The sequence below is a fragment of the Sprattus sprattus genome (genome assembly GCF_963457725.1).
Source record: "Sprattus sprattus genome assembly, chromosome: 20".
NCBI classification, from domain to species: Eukaryota; Metazoa; Chordata; class Actinopteri; order Clupeiformes; family Clupeidae; genus Sprattus; species Sprattus sprattus.
The window spans coordinates 25,422,916-25,440,415 of NC_137918.1; the positions used below are offsets into that span (position 1 = coordinate 25,422,916).

Consider the following 17,500-nt stretch of genomic DNA (forward strand, 5'->3'; position numbering starts at 1 on the left):
GCCCTATGGTAGCCTGTGCTTTGCTGATGTTAATGCATTGCGTGATTTTCATATGACTTAAGTTCTGGATAAGTTGCCAGGCAGAATTTCCAGAGCTTGCTGCAAAAGCAATGAGGTGTATTTTGCAAACGTACAAACTACCTGTGTGAGAGCATTTTTTTTTTGCGTACTTGAAGAATAAGTACAGGACAAGAGAATAATATGAGACTCTCGCTGTCTACCATTTCGCCACGAATAGACAGGCTGTGTGGACTTCACCATGCCCAGATATTACAATGACAGGTCTCCCCTCTTCCCACACATGCACGAACGAACGCGCACACACGCACACGCGCAGGCACATCAGTGGGCCGCGGATTACTTTCTAGTCAGAATGGTGGTCCCTGGGACAAAACCAGTTGAAAACCCCTGCTCTAAATCATCAGGGGGAACTGGATATTTAATCTAAATGTGAAAATAAATATCCTCTACTTTGTTGCAAAAAAACTGAAGAAAGTATGACACCTCTTTACAGTACGTATTGCAATACCAAAGAAATTAATCTGAAATGCTTTAATGTTTAATGACAGCTCTGTACGACAATTTCTGTGGTTAAGCAGAGCTAAAAGTGTAATTTCAGTAACAGCAGCACAACATACTACCACTAGAAGTCTACTGTAGCCCTATTGCTGATTCATGGTGTCTTCTGTATTTGGAACCATATTTTTCTAAAGTTCATATTTACAGCAGCGTTCTCTCTTGTTTTACTGTAAATCTTGAGAGAGAAAAAATATGTAGCATACCTTTCTACTCCTACAATCCCTAACTCCCCACACATATTTAAAGCCAAGCAGCTTCATGGCACCAAGAACAAACTTTTTGATCCGTTGGTTTGCCTGTTCCAGTACTGTAGATACCACTGTTGAGTGGGATACATTTAGTCTTTGTGGATAAACAGTCTTAGTGATGAAGTGGATAATGTCGTTGCCTCGTAAGCAGTTGACTGGGATTCAATTGCTGGGCAATGCAGGATGCCATTGAAAGTCACTTCGGATAAAAGTACCTGACAGAGATCGTTTCGAAGCACTGTTAATGCCTTAAGAATATATAAATATAAATATAATAAAAAGTGCCTAGTATTAATAATTACCTTGTATTAATCATGTGCTTATGTAAGCAGGGACATGCATTTCATGGGCCCTATCTTGCACCCAGCGCAATTGACATTGTCACCGACGCATGTATAATTCCTATCTTGCACCCGGCGCACAGCGCGATTTTCCCTCCAGAGGCGCGCTTCGAAATGAACTTGCGCCGACATGGGCGGGGGCGGAACAGAGAAGGCGTTTCTCTGGCGCAAGTGGTATTTTGCAGTTTCAAAACAATGCCGTGCGCCGTGCGCCATTGACCAAAAAAAAGCTGGTCTAATGTGAGGCGCAATGTCTAAAGTCTGTAACGCGTATTCAGAACGCTATTTTAAGGGCGCATGTGCTTGCCCGCACAGTATAGGACCTATAGGCTACACTTTACTTCTGTCGTCTTCACCAGTGGCGGATCTTCCATTAGGCAAACCTAGGCAAGTGCCTAGGGCCCCAATCAAATCTGTCTTTATTAGGGGCCCCCAAATCTGACCCCCCCAGCCATTACTAAAGTAAAGTAAAAAAAATAAAACACATTTCTAGTAGAAAAAAATATCAACATAACGCTGAACTAATGCCTAAATAATAATTTTCCAGCACACATGCCCCCCTCCATTGTACATTGGACTAGTCCAGAATATGATGACGTAGTAACGCGCGCAGCGCGAAATAACGTTACTTCAAACCAAAGCAGAGGGATCTGTATGCGACTCGGTGAAAATTACCCTGCACATTGGCCAGAAAAGTTTACAGACTCCGAGCGTTGTTCAATTGTACAGAAAGGACCAGTGCAATTACGAGGAGATTTCCCCCAGAACAAACAGGGCAGACGCTTTACAAGCACGCACTACTATTTGAACATGAAAAATGGCGAAAAAATCCAGAGGTCCTGGCTTGTGTACAGTAAGACGAAAGACCACGCTGTTTGTTTCTGTTGTCGGCTGTTTGGCGATTGCAATAAGCAGCGGTTCTGCACTGACGGCACGAACGACTGGAAAAATGTATCAGCCTTCCTAAAAGAACACGGCAGAGAATGGAAATTCTAATCTCTCTCTCTCTCTCTCTCTGTCTCTCTCTCTCTCTCTCTCGTTTGATCTGAGTAATAAACATGTAATTTTGGCAAAGGCTGGAGAAATCTGAAACTGATTTTACTGTGGAGAGTTGAGTGGCAGTGCACTATGGGTTTATTGCGATTCTAAGAGTATTGGGATGGTTATTTGTTTTGTGTACGTGTTTTAAAAATGAGGGCCCCATGTCTATATTTTGCCTAGGGCCCCAAAATGGCTAGATCCGCCCCTGGTCTTCACGAGAGATTTACACCAATTGTTTGGCAAGCCATATATAATTACAAGGAAAATAAAGTATTTACCACATGAGGAAATCATTGTGATATCCGTATCCAAGACATTTTAAAACTAGGCATACATCTAGCGTGCACAATTGACCCAAATGATTCAGGTTAATTGAAGCTGCGTGACATTTGATTTATTGTATGGCTTTGTTGCATTTATTTAATGCCAGTATTATTATAAATCTTGTAAACTCATCTTTGTGTATGTGGACTTTATTTATGTACCTTGGGTTTGGTCAGCTGGTGCACTGGCTTGGGTGCCAATTTCCATGCCCTCAAATCCCTGCAGGCTCTCAGGCGTGAGGGTAGACGTGGCGATGTCCTCTGCTGCCGTCAGATCCTGGGTCGAGGCAGATCCACCTCCCGTGAAGGCACGAGAACGTGTGTTACCTTCCAGCTTGGATGTCCCACGTCTCCGGACGTCATTATAGCGTTTTCGGCAACGTTTTCGGGTGCCCCGTTGCAGAAACAATCACGGCAATATCTTGACATGCTTGCTTGACTTTGCTTACTTTTGGAGGGTTTCTCGCATCCCCACATATATCTATCTCCCGGCTTTTTACAAAGCCATACAATAAATCAAATGTCACGCAGCTTCAATTAACCTGAATCATTTGGGTCAATGTGTAGGCTACGCTAGATGTATGCCTATTTTTAAAATATCTTGGATATGGATATCACAATGATTAAGAGTGGTAAATACTTTATTTTCCTTGTAATTATATATGGCTTGCCAAAAAATTGGTGTAAATCTCACGTCGGTCTCCTCGGCTGTGAACTTTTCCGGTCTACCACCAGGTAATTCCGCCATCAAAATAACAAGCCGCTATGGACTATGCGCTCCTCGCTCTTAAAGGGAATGTGAAATGACGCTCGGATTGGTTTATTGCATATTACGCCCAAACCACACCTATGGCTGAGTAACCTCCTTTGGACCAACCCTTTTGACACTTGCGCTGGACGCAAGTGTGTTTTTTCCGCCGTTAAAATAGCAACTGCGCCATAGAGCCGCCCACACAGCTACTTGCGCTTGGCGCCGTCCTACTTGCGTTTCTGATCGGCAAGATAGGGCCCTATGTCTTTCTGTGTATGTGCAACTTAGATTATTAGGTGCCACTTAGTCTGCATATGTGCAAGAGCATATATAGGTCAGAGTTGATAAGGAGGGTAGAACCATAGATATCTTATATAAAGGCTAGATATCCTGCCTGCGTTTCTGGCTGATGGAGTCGGATGTCCGCACATTTCGGCCATTCAGTATAGCTCACTCCCCCTTAACATTGTGTTGGTAGTGGTACTTTTTAAATAACCAGATCTTGCTCAATTTTCCACCGATTTTCAAACGGGTTGGTTTGTTATAAACGTAAGATATTTTTTATGGCACTACATACTTGTGAAAAATTATAAACATGGGTTTTCATATGAAAATAACATTGACAGGTCTCGTTTCAAGGGAGAGTTCAATAGAGCAGGCTGCACAAAATTATGGCATCTTCATTGGCAATAAAGTCAGCAATTTCCTGTCGAAATCATAATGTAAGATGTTTAACAAACCAACCCGATTGGAAATCATGTGCAACTTCAGTTTTATTATGTGCTACTTAAGTTATATTGAAAAGAAACAACAATTATGCCTCGCCAATTGATGTAAAATGACTGATACACAATAGCCGTGATACACAATTAAGCTGCACATTTCAACATGTTCAAGCATCCAGAATTATTACCAAGGTAATGACAATTGTAAATCAAGTCATTTGTAAATCCGTCAAAATTTACGCAAGATAAGAGTGTAAACGATTGTGAAGATCACTGACGTTATCTAACGTACCACTGATCCCTACCGGAAGCTCTTCCGTCCTCAAAAAGGCCTCCTGTGCGGACATTCAAGAGTCCGCCATAATCCATCTAGCCTTTATATAAGATATCTATCGGTAGAACTGTGCTTCTTTCGACCTTGTGTAAAACTGACATCCTTGCCAGACAGGAAGCATAGTAAGATGACCTTTTAGTTCAGCAGACAAAGCCCTGGTGCGGTATATGCCGTCCACAACCTTCCCTAAGGGCATTTGCCAACGTTTAGCCCTAGTGGTACCCAAAGAGTTTTCTCAAATTGTTATTCAAATGTGTCTACATGTTGAGGTGTTGTGGCCTAACAGTTTGTGTGTTTGTGTTTGTGTCTACAGTCTGTTCCGCTGTGGCCTTACAGTAAGAAGCTGCTCATCTTTAGCTTCAGCTCTCGGATCAAACCCCTCCAGTCTGAGAGTGCTGGGCTTGTTAGGAAACCAACTGCAGCAGTCTGATGTGAAGCTGCTTTTTGCTCTACAGAAAGATCCTAAATATAAGCTGACTGAACTAAAGTAAGTAATGAATACAGCACGTACAATAACATTCCATGTTATCCACTGTGCATAAAAACATGTGTCACTGTGTCTGTTTATCATCTCCATATATGATATATTTGGATATGTGTGATGTTTAAAATATTATAATCAGAGTATAATCTGTGTAATGTGTAAAATGTCGTTAGCAAACATTATCTGGAGAACCTTTAATCAGTCATTAGTCTGACTGAAGCAGAGCTGTTCTACATGTTTACACACGTCAGTGTTGAGGAATCCTAATGGGGAAACCTCATAGTGAGGATGATGTAATCTATAAAATCTCCTCAACAGGTATTAACTGGGCAGCCATCAATCATCCATCAGTCTGACTGGAGCAGAGCTGCTGCAGATGCTGCAGTTTCCAGACACTCAGTACCAGATGATCATCCAGCTGCCCCACGGATCAGCACTGTGTGTCTACCTGTCCACTGCAACACTTTAAAGGGTTATTTAGTTTTCTAGTAGTCTATCATCTCTAAACTGATTTAACTACTTGTGATGCCGCGTTTCCTAGGAGCGACCTAATGGCGGACACAATGGACTTTCGTTTTTCTTTTCACCACCAACGGAGACTTCTACATTCCTTATTGTACATTCCCACATAACTCTCTGAACTGGTTCATCTTGGCTGGTGTGTGTGGAAGCATAAGGGTCACGCCTTACATTTCACACCACACTCATTAATTTACCGTTGTTTAAAATCTCGTTTATTGGTCTGTCAAATCACCAATTATCAGTTGTCTTTTTATATAGCACAGATGCTGCAGTTTCCAGACACTCAGTACCAGATGATCATCCAGCTGTCCCACGGATGAGCACTGTGTGTCTACCTGCCCACTGCAACACTTTAAAGGGTTATTTAGTTTTCTAGTGATACATAATCACCATCTCTAAACTGATTTTATTGTACTGATATTGGTCTGTCAAATCACTGATTATCAGTTGTCTTTTTATAAAGCACATGAATAAGAATGAAGTGTGCTCCCGACTTTATGGGCAGGTTCACGAGAAACATGGATGGAAGTGATGTGGCAGGCAAAAATGCCGTTTTCCATACAAAAAAAAAACATAACACACCAAGTTACAAATTAATATGGAGAGTTTTGATATAAATGTAATAGCACTGTTTTTCTTTGTAATAGAAACTCTATGTATAAAGATTTTATTTATGTTTTGTTTGTTTTTGACCACCAATTTGAAGACGGTTAACATTTGCGAATAGTTGTTTTATTTTCAACCCAATAGCTGTCCTTGTTTGTTAAGTTTCGTTTTTTGATTTCTTCTGAATTTTTTTTTACATTTCAAATAATAAGTAGAGTGCAGAGTGCAGATCTACATAAGCAAACAGAGACAATGCAGACAATAAAAGGTGTTAAATAAATGTTAATTTCAGTTCAGTCTTTTTGTGTGTCATTTGTTATTATTATTAAATTGTTGTATATTTATCAAACTCTGACTTTTTGATAGATAAATCTGTAAAAATATGCATTATTCAGTATGTCTATTGCAGCACATTTAAAGTCTAAAAGAACTGATAAAAACAGATATTGCCCTCTGGTCAGTTTGGGTGAGACCCAGATGTGTACCTGAATTTGCAGGGCTGATATTGAAATGGAATATATAAAAGTATTTTTCTACTTGAGCTGCTCAACATTCCTTCCCCCCACCTCCACAGCACCTTGCTCCTCTACTGTCAATATAAAAGCCTCAGGTGTAAAATCTGCATCTTTTTCACCTGCATGGACGACAAACCTTCATCCTATGGGACAGGGATGGTCCCTCAGTGCCAGTCTGTGATTGGATGTGTTCCTGAGTGTGTCAGGTATGAAAGACTCACCTGTATAGGCGCTGGAGTGTGTAGGCTAATTTGGTTAAACTAGAGGTTTTATCCCAAACAGATCATAGAAGATGACGTGAGCGCTGATTGATGATGATGGAACTGGAATTATTGTTATTATTATAGGTAAACATGTACTGCTCTGTATCTACAACTCACTCTAAATGTGTACTACGTCTGTCTCTCACTGAGATCCAATGCAAATGACATGTGACCCTCCCCCCCCCTCTTCCTGCTAGAGGCCTTGTGTCCTGGCATCCCCATCCCCCCCATAGGTGAGTCTCTCACTGTATCCCCCCCCCCCCCCCCCCCCCCCTTCTCTCACACTCAAGGTGTGGCCCTCCCCTCTCCCTTTGTAATGTAACCTGAATGTATAAAATGCGATAGCATCCTGCTATCAGGTTAGACTTTCCTTGAACCAACAACCGATAGGGGTCTCCATGCTGAAATACAACCTCCAGAAAACTGACTCTGCCTCCGGTCCATTCTTCAACTTTAGCGGGCTTATTAATATTCTAACATAATGGTCCTTCAATGCCGGTAGATATACATCTATCTGAAACAGCAAAAGAATACGAGCCGACGCTTCAAAAACTTTGAACGGGAACGGTAAGCGATTTAAGCTGATTCTATGTGCAGAATTTTTGAGAGTGACAGATAGAGAAAATTGTGTGCGTGAAGAGAGAGACTGTGTGCGAGAAAGAGAGAGAGATTGAGACAGAGACACCATTTGTAAAGTAGTTTTATACCCGACACTGCAGCGCACAGTGGAAGGCATCGTATTCAGGTTTAGTCCCAATACATATTCAAACAAAGTCTCAGACGCGGGCGTCGGATTTGTAGCACTTGTGGCCACGTGTCTGGACAACAGTGAGTCCGAGAGTAGCGGTGGCCTCTGTTTGTAACGCTGAACATACAGAGACGTCCTCCATCGTCAAGCCTCTCCAATTAACCGGGAGCTAACCTTGAAGAACCTGATCGGATGAAATAGGGACCTCTCACATCAAAAAAACCTCTGCACATAGAAAAAGTCCTGTTCGCTATAATTGACTTATACTATTCATTATAAGGACCAGGAAGAGTCAGTTTCGGCTGGTTTGTTTCAGCGTGCTATATGTTTGTCTGTCCCGTATGTTATGTTCATTGTGTAAGCCTGTGTGCGTCAATCTGTGTTGTCTTTGTTCTTAAAGTGGGCAGCCTTGACTTTCAGTAGCTACTCAAACAGCACCATCTAGCCCATTGTCTAAACTGAGCTTACTTTTGCCAGGTAGCTGGAGAGGAGTGAAGACTTTTAAGACTTTTAAGATGCCTTTTCGGAAAAACATACGTAAATGTATAGACACGTTAGCTGGGCCCACAATAGGTTGGAATGCCCCTTTTAAGTAAAAGCAAATAAGCTCGCTGTTCAAATGATCTGTCGCTGTCTGATAGTCAAATCACGCCATTAAATATTGAGGAAGCAGATATCAGCTAACTCTCTGTGATGTGTGTTGCATACATGTTGGAACCACATTAACTTCTCTTGTCTTTGTTTCCCCCCGCGAGTCAGACAACGCGTGTTCTGAGCGAACAACTGCGCAAGCGCGCGTGTGTGTGTACGTGTGTGTATGTGTGGGCTGGCCAGCCGATGAATGAATGGACTTTACACAACTCAATGCCACTCACTGACTGAGTGATAATATAGAACGACATACTTTTGACTGTTTTGTTTATTGTCTGGTATATGACTTTTGACTGTTTTTGTTTATTGTCTGGTATGATTTAAGTATGACAATGCCTTGCTTTACTTTTTTTTACTTTTCAAAGGTGATAGCTTCCAAGCTATCATGTAGGGGATTTGAAGGCTTGTTGTGTTTGTCCCACCCGTATTCCTTTTTATTTTATTTTGTCAAAGTCTTGTGCTATTTTGTTTCATGTATTCCTTTTGATTTTATTTAGTCAAAGTCTTGTGCTATTTGTCTTTCCATTTTATTTTACCATGCCCTGTGCCTTCACTCATGAAGTAGTCTCGCATTTCCTGTTACCAAGCACCCCTCCCCCTCCCCCATATCACAGTCAAATGCAAATGCTTGAATGTTCTCCAAACACCTCATGCTATTGTTGGTTCCTCATGTGAGACTTGATAAGTGCCCGAAGCCAAGAATCTCAGGACCCTGAACATGTACTGCTCTGTATCTACAACTCACTCTAAATGTGTACTATGTCTGTCTCTCACTGAGATCCAATGCAAATTACATGTGACCCTCTAATCAGTTACCTTCACTAATCAGTTACATTCACTAATCAGTTACCTTCATTAATCAGTTACATTCACTAATCAGTTACATTCACTAATCAGAAGTATTCACTAATCAGTTACATTCACTAATCAGTTACCTTCACTAATCAGTTACATTCACTAATCAGATACCTTCACTAATCAGTCACATTCACTAATCAGGTACAGTCACTTTGGCTTTGAAAGAAATGTGCTGCTAATGAAGGAGTCTTAGTGATCATTTATTGATGAGAGTGAGGGTGAATAGCAGGAGTCTTAGTGATCATGATTAATGAGAGTGAGGGTGAATAGCAGGAGTCTTAGGCCCAATCCCATTTCTAATCTCCACCCCTACCCTTACCCCTACCCCTTTGCCCTCGCTTTTTCAAACGGAGCCATAACGAAGGGGAAGTCGAAGGGGTTTAAACTCTAGCCTTACGAATTGGGATAGCACTTCAACACTTACGTACGTCATCAGTACGCTGCGTCAGCTGTTACGTTACCGGAGAGCGACAGCTGTCACTCACCAGACATAAACAAACATGGCGCCTGCAGCTGTTATTTACACAATGCAACATTTCATCAAACAAGTTTTAAAATCATGAATTACAAAGAAAATGCTTTCATTTGTGTGATGCTTTCCCTGCTGTTTCCGACATTTTTAAATGGACTCCCGCGATGTTTCTTCTTTAATGATCACGGGTTCACAATGCATTGAGGGAAATCAGTCTACCCCTCCGTTTGAAGTGTGCCCTCGGAAAATCTCCGTTTGGAGGGGTAGAAAGCGCTTCCCCTTCCCCTACCCCTCTGTCTTAACATGAATTGGGATAGCACTACCCCTACACGTGAACGCGCAAAACGGAGGGGAAGGGGAAAGACGAAGGGGTAGGGGGTGAAATGGGATTCAGCCTTAGTGATCATGATTGATGAGAGTGAGGGTGAATAGCAGAAGTCTTAGTGATCATGACTGATGAGAGTGAGGGTGAATAGCAGGAGTCTTAGTGATCATGATTGATGAGAGTGAGGGTGAATAGCAGGAGTCTTAGTGATCATGATTGATGAGAGTGAGGGTGAATAGCAGGAGTCTTAGTGATCATGATTGATGAGAGTGAGGGTGAATAGCAGGAGTCTTAGTGATCATGATTGATGAGAGTGAGGGTGAATAGCAGGAATCTTAGTGATCATGATTGATGAGAGTGAGGGTGAATAGCAGGAGTCTTAGTGATCATGATTGATGAGAGTGAGGGTGAATAGCAGGAGTCTTAGTGATCATGATTGATGAGAGTGAGGGTGAATAGCAGGAGTCTTAGTGATCATGATTGATGAGAGTGAGGGTGAATAGCAGGAGTCTTAGTGATCATGATTGATGAGAGTGAGGGTGAATAGCAGGAGTCTTAGGGCCTGATTTACTAATAGGATTGCGTCCATTTCTGGAGTAAAATAGCGGTCGTAAACATAAAACGGTATTTACTAAGGGGGCGCAGCGCATATAAACGCTTTGTGGGTGTGGACGGGGAGGACACAAAAAGGTGGGTGGAAATATGCGCAAATATTTGGGAGGAGCGAAGATAAGTGCGCCTAATGATGTATTGCGGGGTATTTACTAAACTGCCTGGCAAGCGCACATCTCGGATTTGCGCGCTAATTCTCCGCCTCATAAAAGCACGTCTTAACCAGGAAGCGCATTTTCATTGAGTCTGAAAACGATATGGCAGCAGTGATAAGAGAAAGGCGAAGAAAGAAGACAGAGACAGCACACAGAAATAATTTTTTCAACTCGTATAACACATTTTCAGTTAAATGAACCACAAATCATTAGACGGTACAGGTTAACCAGCCACGCAATACTTCAATTACTGAACCAGATCAGAGGCGACATCTAACCCTCCAACGGGAGATCACATTCCATTCAATCAGTTGGTAAACATTGCAAATATTGTCAGCGGATCATTTCAAACAGTTATAGTATCAGCAGTTGATATATCTCAGCCTTCACAAATATTCACACAGGTACTCGAAGCATTGCTATGGCGCACTGGTCAATACATTTCCCCACTGCCACATCTGAAATTAGAGACATCAAACAGGACTTTTTTTGAAATCGCAAACTTTCCAAACATAATATGAACCATTGATTGCACCCACGTCCATATACATTGTAGTGAACCCATGTCCCTTGTAGAAATTATTAATCTCGCCATGTACACATCTATAGGCCTATTGTTATAATAGACAGTTTATGCATTAATGCCACCAATAGCATATTCTTTATAATCGTGTTCTTTTAAACATCTTGCTGTAGGTGATGGCGGGCAGAACAACAATATAGCAGCGCACACATTGAATCAGGTTCAGTGATTGAGCGAACGTGAACCAATATCTATCTCCACTTCGCTGAAGCTTCATTTTCTCTTCCTAAATAAATACCACGGAAAATGCGGAAAAACACTGTGCGTTAATGTGCGAACGCAGTTTAAGCAGCGGTCGCAATGTTAGTAAATCAGGCCCTATATAAGACGGAGTAAACACAGTTTGCCCAGCGCAGATCTGGTTTGATAAATACCAAGTAAAATGCGCAAAAACACTGTGCGTTAATTTGCGAACGCAGATTAAGCAGCGCTCGCATATTAGTAAATCAGGCCCTTAGTGATCATGACTGATGAGAGTGAGGGTGAATAGCAGGAGTCTTAGTGATCATGATTGATGAGAGTGAGGGTGAATAGCAGGAGTCTTAGTGATCATGATTGATGAGAGTGAGGGTGAATAGCAGGAGTCTTAGTGATCATGATTGATGAGAGTGAGGGTGAATAGCAGGAGTCTTAGTGATCATGATTGATGAGAGTGAGGGTGAATAGCAGGAGTCTTAGTGATCATGATTGATGAGAGTGAGGGTGAATAGCAGGAGTCTTAGTGATCATGATTGATGAGAGTGAGGGTGAATAGCAGGAGTCTTAGGGCCTGATTTACTAATAGGATTGCGTCCATTTCTGGAGTAAAATAGCGGTCGTAAACATAAAACGGTATTTACTAAGGGGGCGCAGCGCATATAAACGCTTTGTGGGTGTGGACGGGGAGGACACAAAAAGGTGGGTGGAAATATGCGCAAATATTTGGGAGGAGCGAAGATAAGTGCGCCTAATGATGTATTGCGGGGTATTTACTAAACTGCCTGGCAAGCGCACATCTCGGATTTGCGCGCTAATTCTCCGCCTCATAAAAGCACGTCTTAACCAGGAAGCGCATTTTCATTGAGTCTGAAAACGATATGGCAGCAGTGATAAGAGAAAGGCGAAGAAAGAAGACAGAGACAGCACACAGAAATAATTTTTTCAACTCGTATAACACATTTTCAGTTAAATGAACCACAAATCATTAGACGGTACAGGTTAACCAGCCACGCAATACTTCAATTACTGAACCAGATCAGAGGCGACATCTAACCCTCCAACGGGAGATCACATTCCATTCAATCAGTTGGTAAACATTGCAAATATTGTCAGCGGATCATTTCAAACAGTTATAGTATCAGCAGTTGATATATCTCAGCCTTCACAAATATTCACACAGGTACTCGAAGCATTGCTATGGCGCACTGGTCAATACATTTCCCCACTGCCACATCTGAAATTAGAGACATCAAACAGGACTTTTTTTGAAATCGCAAACTTTCCAAACATAATATGAACCATTGATTGCACCCACGTCCATATATATTGTAGTGAACCCATGTCCCTTGTAGAAATTATTAATCTCGCCATGTACACATCTATAGGCCTATTGTTATAATAGACAGTTTATGCATTAATGCCACCAATAGCATATTCTTTATAATCGTGTTCTTTTAAACATCTTGCTGTAGGTGATGGCGGGCAGAACAACAATATAGCAGCGCACACATTGAATCAGGTTCAGTGATTGAGCGAACGTGAACCAATATCTATCTCCACTTCGCTGAAGCTTCATTTTCTCTTCCTAAATAAATACCACGGAAAATGCGGAAAAACACTGTGCGTTAATGTGCGAACGCAGTTTAAGCAGCGGTCGCAATGTTAGTAAATCAGGCCCTATATAAGACGGAGTAAACACAGTTTGCCCAGCGCAGATCTGGTTTGATAAATACCAAGTAAAATGCGCAAAAACACTGTGCGTTAATTTGCGAACGCAGATTAAGCAGCGCTCGCATATTAGTAAATCAGGCCCTTAGTGATCATGACTGATGAGAGTGAGGGTGAATAGCAGGAGTCTTAGTGATCATGATTGATGAGAGTGAGGGTGAATAGCAGGAGTCTTAGTGATCATGATTGATGAGAGTGAGGGTGAATAGCAGGAGTCTTAGTGATCATGATTGATGAGAGTGAGGGTGAATAGCAGGAGTCTTAGACTGAGGATCATGTGGAGGATTCTGAGATTACAAATGTTCGTCTAAAGCAGACACACAGAACTCATCTGTAAATCATGGAAAAGTAGGGGAAACAAGAGGCATGTCATCTGCCCCAGCCTTAGTATCTTGATGGCTATGGACTATATGGTAGTGTGTTGGAGCAGGTATATGGGAAACCTGGCAGCAATGCTGATCTTAGTGATGGATGGGTGTAACTATCGTGTGTTTGTACACAATTTGTTTGAACATTGGTACACCCAGGGCACTACACTATGAGCTGTTTCAGTACCTTTCACAGAATGTTTACTGTTTTTTATATTGGGGTCTAAGGATAAATAGTGTAATTGTGTGTTGATAAAAGACAATTTTAGTCTATTAGAGTATTATGTCTGGATAGCAAAACTAAATGTTTTAATTTCTTTTTTGAATTATAAGAAATTATACATATTTCAAATCAAGTGTTATTGATAGTGATTTATAATCCACCATTACTTTTTAAAATCTTGTAAAAAAATTGTACCATATGTCCAATTTAAGTGGGTAACTGAATTGTGTTCAAATATGGTAATTTTGTATGAACTGATTATATAAATGTGTAATTTAAGTCAGAACCATTAAAAAAAAAAGATATTTGAAAGAAACATATCCAAAGTTCATGGAGACTCAGTCAGGCAATGGTAGAAACATCAGGAACAAGGTTTAATATTTTACAATGGTAAACACCAAGGGAGAGAGAGCAAGCATGGCTTCACATAACGATTGATCAGCTTCTCTGCAGCCATTGATCTGACACAGATGCTTTTGGGATTTGCTCAACATCAGGGAAGTGAGCTGCTGCTGTATGGGATCACTGTAAGCTGATCGGTCAATGATGTCTTACATCATCCTTTTCCAGAAACAGCAACACAGTAAACGTGTCAGCACAAGATCAAACAGGGTGTTTTTCCAGAGCATTTGACATGTTTTAAAAGGCCTAGGTTTTCAAAATGACATAAATATAAAAATATCTTTAAATAGCACATATAGATAATACACATTTTCATATCAGCCATGCTAAGCCTACGTTTGCAAATTTACAATTTGTACTTACTGAAACCTTTGATTCTGTGTAAACTATGTTTTGTAAGTGAGACCTCAACACAACTACTTACAGAAAGTGTTTGCATCAGATAGCAGCCCTATGCCTTGGCTGCATTCCCCATAGCTGCCCTGCAACAGTTCTCTGCAAGCTCTTGTGGCACTGTGCCAGGCCAGAGTAGATGAAGTGTGTGTGGTTCTGCCTCCTCTGCCCTGTGTCTATCTGCTTTTACATGGCAGACAGACAGACAGACAGACAGACAGACAGACAGACAGACAGACAGACAGACAGACAGACAGACAGACAGACACAATTCCAAGTGTAATGGGCATTTAACAGAGCACAATGCAAGAACACCTACATTCTGTTGTGCTGATATTTTTACATGGAAAGTATGATTTAATGAGCCTGATAAGAGGCTTAATTCTGACAGATGTGTTTTCCTGTGTTCTTTCAAACCACAGAGGAACAGGTGCAACGATCCCACAATATTCCATGAGCACTTTGACTCTCCTTAGGGTGGAGCTCTTTCTATTAGTCTGTGTGGCTCTTGCACAGTGGAAACACTTCCGTGTGTTTGGGAATTTACATAAGGAAAACTTTCCACTAGCTGGTTGAACCTGTTTGTCCAGGTTCATTAGCGTCGATGGATTTCATGCTGGGTAGGACTGTTTCTCCAGTCGGGAAAACTAGGTATACTTAATGAAAACGTGAGTTGGTGTTTTACTTGATCTCTATGTGTTTTTGATTATCAGGAACACATAGAATGTTAAAAGTTTTTAATATAATGACCTTCATACTTTAGTTAAAGGTTTAAAAGTGCTTCTAAATTGCAGAATCTACATGGTGTTTTTGACAAGCATCTTTACAATACATCTTGTGAACAAACAGCATCTTGATGAGTGTGGTTTATTATAGTATAGTCTACTTGTGATTTAATTAGCTGGACAGGTCACAACTCAAATTTAGGCTATTCAGGCAAAAAACTTTTTTCATTTCAGCTGTGACATTCATTGGCAAAATTGTGCTCTACAAGTCAAATGTATTTACAGTGTAGGACACGTAGAGAAGTTTTATGTTGCTATACCTACTGCAAATACTGGTTACTTGAGATACAGAGTGGAAGACTCTGAGTGAAGCTGAGGGACTACATGAGGCTACGTGACTCCATCAGTGATTGCAGCTGCCAGATTACATGGTGCCTTTGATGAGAAGTAATATATATATATCACTAACATCCTAAAGTCTGTGAGTAATCATGAGGAAAATCTATCTCGGGGTTGTTGGGTGGTGTGCAGCATTAGCTATTTAATGAATTAACAAGGACTGCTGTCAGTGTTTCTTTAAAACAGTGGGTCACTTTTTTTAAACATATTGCCTGTGATATCTGCAGGAGGTGGTTCCAGGCACAGGGTGTGTGCACAAACAGTCGGCAGGAGAAAAATACTCATGCTTTGCGTATTCATAAGTGTGGCAATACATTATAGAATCAGAATCAGTTTTAGTATTGTAGGTCTGACAGGAGCTTACATAAGTCACACTGAGTCAGCAGAGTCGCCAGGCTGCCATTATCAAGTGTTACCCTGGCGATTTAGAGAACAGGTCTCATGTTGCAGGAAATGCGCTTAGGTGTCTGATTTGGAACTATCTAATTCACAGACGATATGTGTTTATCAGATAGCAGCCCTATGCCTCGGCTGCATTCCCCATAGCTACCCTGCTACATTTCTCTGCCAGCTCTTGTGGCACTGTGCCAGGCCAGAGTAGATGATGTGTGTGTGGTTCTGGCTCCTCTGCCCTGTGTCTATCTGCTTTTACATGGCAGACAGACAGACCCAGTTCCAAGTGCATTGGGCATTTAACCGAGCACAATTCAAGAACACCTACGTTCTGTTGTGCTGATATTTTTACATGGAAAGTATGATTTATTGAGCCTAAATGGAAGGCTTATTCTGACAGACGTGAGACAGAAGAACAGGCGCAACAATCCCACAATATCCCATGTGCACTTTGACTCAATAGGGTAGAGCCCAGTGGAAAAACGTCTGTTTTCTCCAGCTGCTTGTCAATGGGATAGGTTTAATCTTATACAATGATGCACACTCAGGGAGAGAGACAGAAGTTCACTCAACAGAGCTTCACTTAAGAATGTTTTCTAATCAGCCATTGTAGCATTTCATTTATATGCCCTCTGAGTATAAGGGGTGTCACCCCATAGTTCCATCCCTTCATGAATATCTATCAGATTATAATCCTGGAGACAGGAAGGCTACGAACTAACATTGACAAATACACCATGGCGATGAGACCCTCAAATGGGCAGGTGTTGCGTAATTGTGAAAAAATTGTGAATGCCAGTGATCTACTTCCCATACATTCCCTCTAGTGAAAACATACAGTGACGCAAGGACACAATAGTGTCAATATGCAAACAAAGCCATCGGCGTGGTTCCGCATACCTGTGCAATATTATTAATATTATATTAGTGCAGTCTGATTAGTTCACTGCTGATCAGAACGTCGCTAGAGTCCAAGATTCATGGCCATGTCTGCGTTGGCTCCCTCCCACACTACAATGCGCCACAGCACCCACAGCGCTTCCTCACACCAACACACAGAGCTAACCATAGACAAATATAGATAGACACCTCCTTGACTGCTTCAGCCCATTGCCGTGGCGAAAATCGTCGCGGCCATCTTGGGAGAGCCCTCAGTGACATGTCACAAACGCAAGTTGCCGGGAGCAGCTGGGGTTTTATCTGAACAAAAATCACGATGACCTTTTCCACCTCACAACCGATTTCACGGAGTCATTTCTATATTCAAGGGTTTATGATCTACGTGAAGTATCCCCCAAAAGATTTGTCTCCATGTTACTTTGAATTTTCGCTACTTAATCTACAGTCTTGCACCCACAGCTCAGAAAGCAGCAAGTGTTTGTTTACCTTAGTCTTCTGTATCATTGCACTGAGTCATTATATAGGCTATATATATATATATATATATATATATAACCTATGGTATTTATATTAGAGATAAACTAAATGTATATTGAGATAGCCTATGTATATTTTTCTGCTCTAGCAATATAGAG

The 17,500-nt window shown here is 41.4% G+C and overlaps 1 protein-coding gene across 1 annotated transcript in view; it reads left to right on the plus strand.

The window, feature by feature from the left end:
* The window catches only part of LOC308381693 (NACHT, LRR and PYD domains-containing protein 3-like), a gene marked incomplete at both ends in the record, with an annotated part of 16,846 nt that extends 11,551 nt beyond the window's left edge, over positions 1–5,295 (plus strand). Inside the window, 2 exons of the mRNA XM_080859281.1 lie at positions 4,656–4,829; positions 5,160–5,295. Coding sequence (XP_080715407.1) covers positions 4,656–4,829; positions 5,160–5,295 — 310 coding nt within the window. The remainder of the gene's footprint in view (positions 1–4,655; positions 4,830–5,159) is intronic.
* Between the last annotated feature and the right edge of the window lie 12,205 nt (positions 5,296–17,500).